Source organism: Penaeus monodon, chromosome 3, assembly GCF_015228065.2.
Source record: "Penaeus monodon isolate SGIC_2016 chromosome 3, NSTDA_Pmon_1, whole genome shotgun sequence".
NCBI classification, from domain to species: Eukaryota; Metazoa; Arthropoda; class Malacostraca; order Decapoda; family Penaeidae; genus Penaeus; species Penaeus monodon.
In genome coordinates, this window is record NC_051388.1 from 19,533,927 (window position 1) to 19,536,426 (window position 2,500).

General features: G+C 43.8%; 1 protein-coding gene across 1 annotated transcript in view; it reads right to left on the minus strand.

Moving 5' to 3' along the window:
• The window catches only part of LOC119593346 (serine/threonine-protein phosphatase 4 regulatory subunit 1-like), a gene marked incomplete at its 3' end in the record, with an annotated part of 72,304 nt that overhangs the window by 23,599 nt on the left and 46,205 nt on the right, over positions 1 to 2,500 (minus strand). The window contains 1 exon segment of the mRNA XM_037942273.1: positions 714 to 820. Coding sequence (XP_037798201.1) covers positions 714 to 816 — 103 coding nt within the window.

The window sequence follows — 2,500 nt, forward strand, 5'->3', positions numbered from 1 at the left end:
CACTGTACCCCACCCGACCCCCACCCCACCCCGTCCAGCGCTGGCGCAGACGGTTGGAATCCCCATCCACATGCAGAGTGGACGAGCGCCAGCAGCGTTTCGACCGGTGGACTCGTCTCATTATTACTGTTTATCCCATCCGTGTCACAGCGCTTGAATCACGGCTGCTCAGCTACACAGAGACATTACTGCAGAGACTAGCAAACGAAACAGGAAAACGAAAAAAAGTGATATCAGTGTGTGAATGAATGATACGCTACGAGACTCCACCACAAGAAGACACAAGCAAACGAACTGACAAGCAAACAGAACGGATAATTAGAAATCAAACATCGCCATACACATTCACAGTATTTGCCGACAACCTTCCTTTCCCCTTCCTCCCTTCCATCCTTCCCCTCTCCCTTTTCCCCTCCTTCCCCTCTCCCTCCCTTTCCTTTATAGGCGAGCCACTGAGAGAAGGAAGAGGAAATGGAGCGAAAGGACGAAGACGTAAAGATAAAATGAGAAGAAAAAGGACAAGAAAGAAAAACACAGAAACGAAGAAGAGAAAAACAGACATTAGAGAAACGGAGAAAGAAAAAAGACAAATAAACAGTAAAAGATGAAAAAGCGAGACGGGAGATGAGCGGGGAGAGAGAAAAGGGAGCTTAAGTAGTAAGTCTTAAAAACAAATACTAATTCACAGGCCAAAGGTCACTCCGAATACGTACCATCGTTCGACGAGAGTGAGTTCATGATCTCCAAGACGGTGTGTACATCTTCGGGCACGCCCACCACCGCCCGCAACGTCTCCTGTATGCTCCGCGCCACCATTTGTCTGCGAGAGAGAGAGAGAGAGATAATTAATTAACGAGAAGGGGAAAATGAATACAAAACGAACCATGAATAAAAAAAAACATTTGCATATAATAATATAATAATTCGCCATACTGCAATATATCTAGTTCCTAATGGGGAGAGAGAGAGAGAGAGAGAGAGAGAGAGAGAGAGAGAGAGAGAGAGAGAGAGAGAGAGAGAGAGAGAGAGAGAGAGAGAGAGAGAGAGAGAGAGAGAGAGAGAGAGAGAGAGAGAGAGAGAAAAAAATATATATATCAGAATGAAACTGCTACTAGCATTACTCATAAAGACGGCAACAAAATTACACAAGCAAAGGGACAAGCAAACCCTATCGACGCATAATAGCGACAAAAATAACGACAACACACACAATAATAAGGGCGACGACCACAAGACCTCGTGCCCCCCCCCCCCCGTAACCACGAAGTCGAAATCGGAATCGACCTCACGGCCGCGCGTCGTCGGCGAAAACTCATTACCACCTTCTCCCTCTTACCCAGTTTCCCTCTCTTCTCGTGTTACCTTTGCCTCTGCTTTGTACTTATGAGACGGAGGTGGGGAGGAGAAGGGCAGGTATCCTCCTCCCTCCCACCACAGGATGCCGACGCCAAAACACTGCCTCCGTGCGTATCTGTCTCCTCATTCTCCTCCTCTTACTCGACCCCTTCCTTCTCCTTCTCTTCCTTCTCGCTCTCATTCTCGTTTTCCTTCTATCTCTCCCCCCTAGTTCACCTCCTTTATCTTCTCCTCGGGAGAGGAAGTGAGATAATTTATATATATATATATATATATATATATATATATATATATATATATATATACATATATATATAATATATATTTTACATAATATAATATATATATATATATATAATATATATATACATATGTATATAAATACATATGTATGTATATATATATATATATATATATATATATAATATATATATATATATATTATATATATATATATATATATATATTATAATATATATATATATATATATAATATATATAATATAATATGTATTAGTAATATATATATTATTAAAGACAGATAGATAGATAGATAAAGACAGATAAAAATAGATCGAGAGAGGAAAAGAAAGAGGGAGAGGAGAAACAGAAGCAGAAAAAGTTAGTGGACGACGACGATCAACAACAAAATAGGGGAGGAGGGGAGAAGGGAAAGGAACGCAGAAAGAAAGAGAAAAAGGGAGGGAAGAAGGAGAGGAGGGAGGAAGAGGAGGAGAGAGGGTGAGAGAAGTAGGGAGGAAGAGGAGGAGAGAGGGTGAGAGAAGGAGGGAGGAAGAGGAGGAGAGAGGGTGAGAGAAGGGGGGGAGAAGAGGAAGAGGAGGAGAGTGGGTGAGAGAGGAGGGAGAGGAGAGGAGAGGAGAGGAGAGGAGAGGAGAGGAGAGGAGGGAGAGACTTCTATAAGGCCCTCGCACACACACACACATTCCCCATTCAGAGTCCCGATCGATATCTACGGCCGAAGGGGAACCTCGTAGGGAACAACCTGGTTGACTCGCGTCACGTGACCTCCTATCACTCACCTACACCTACACAACGAACACCCACACCTTCCCACGCTCGCGCACGCACACGCACTTACGCAAGCGCGCGCCCAAACACACACACACACACACACACACACACA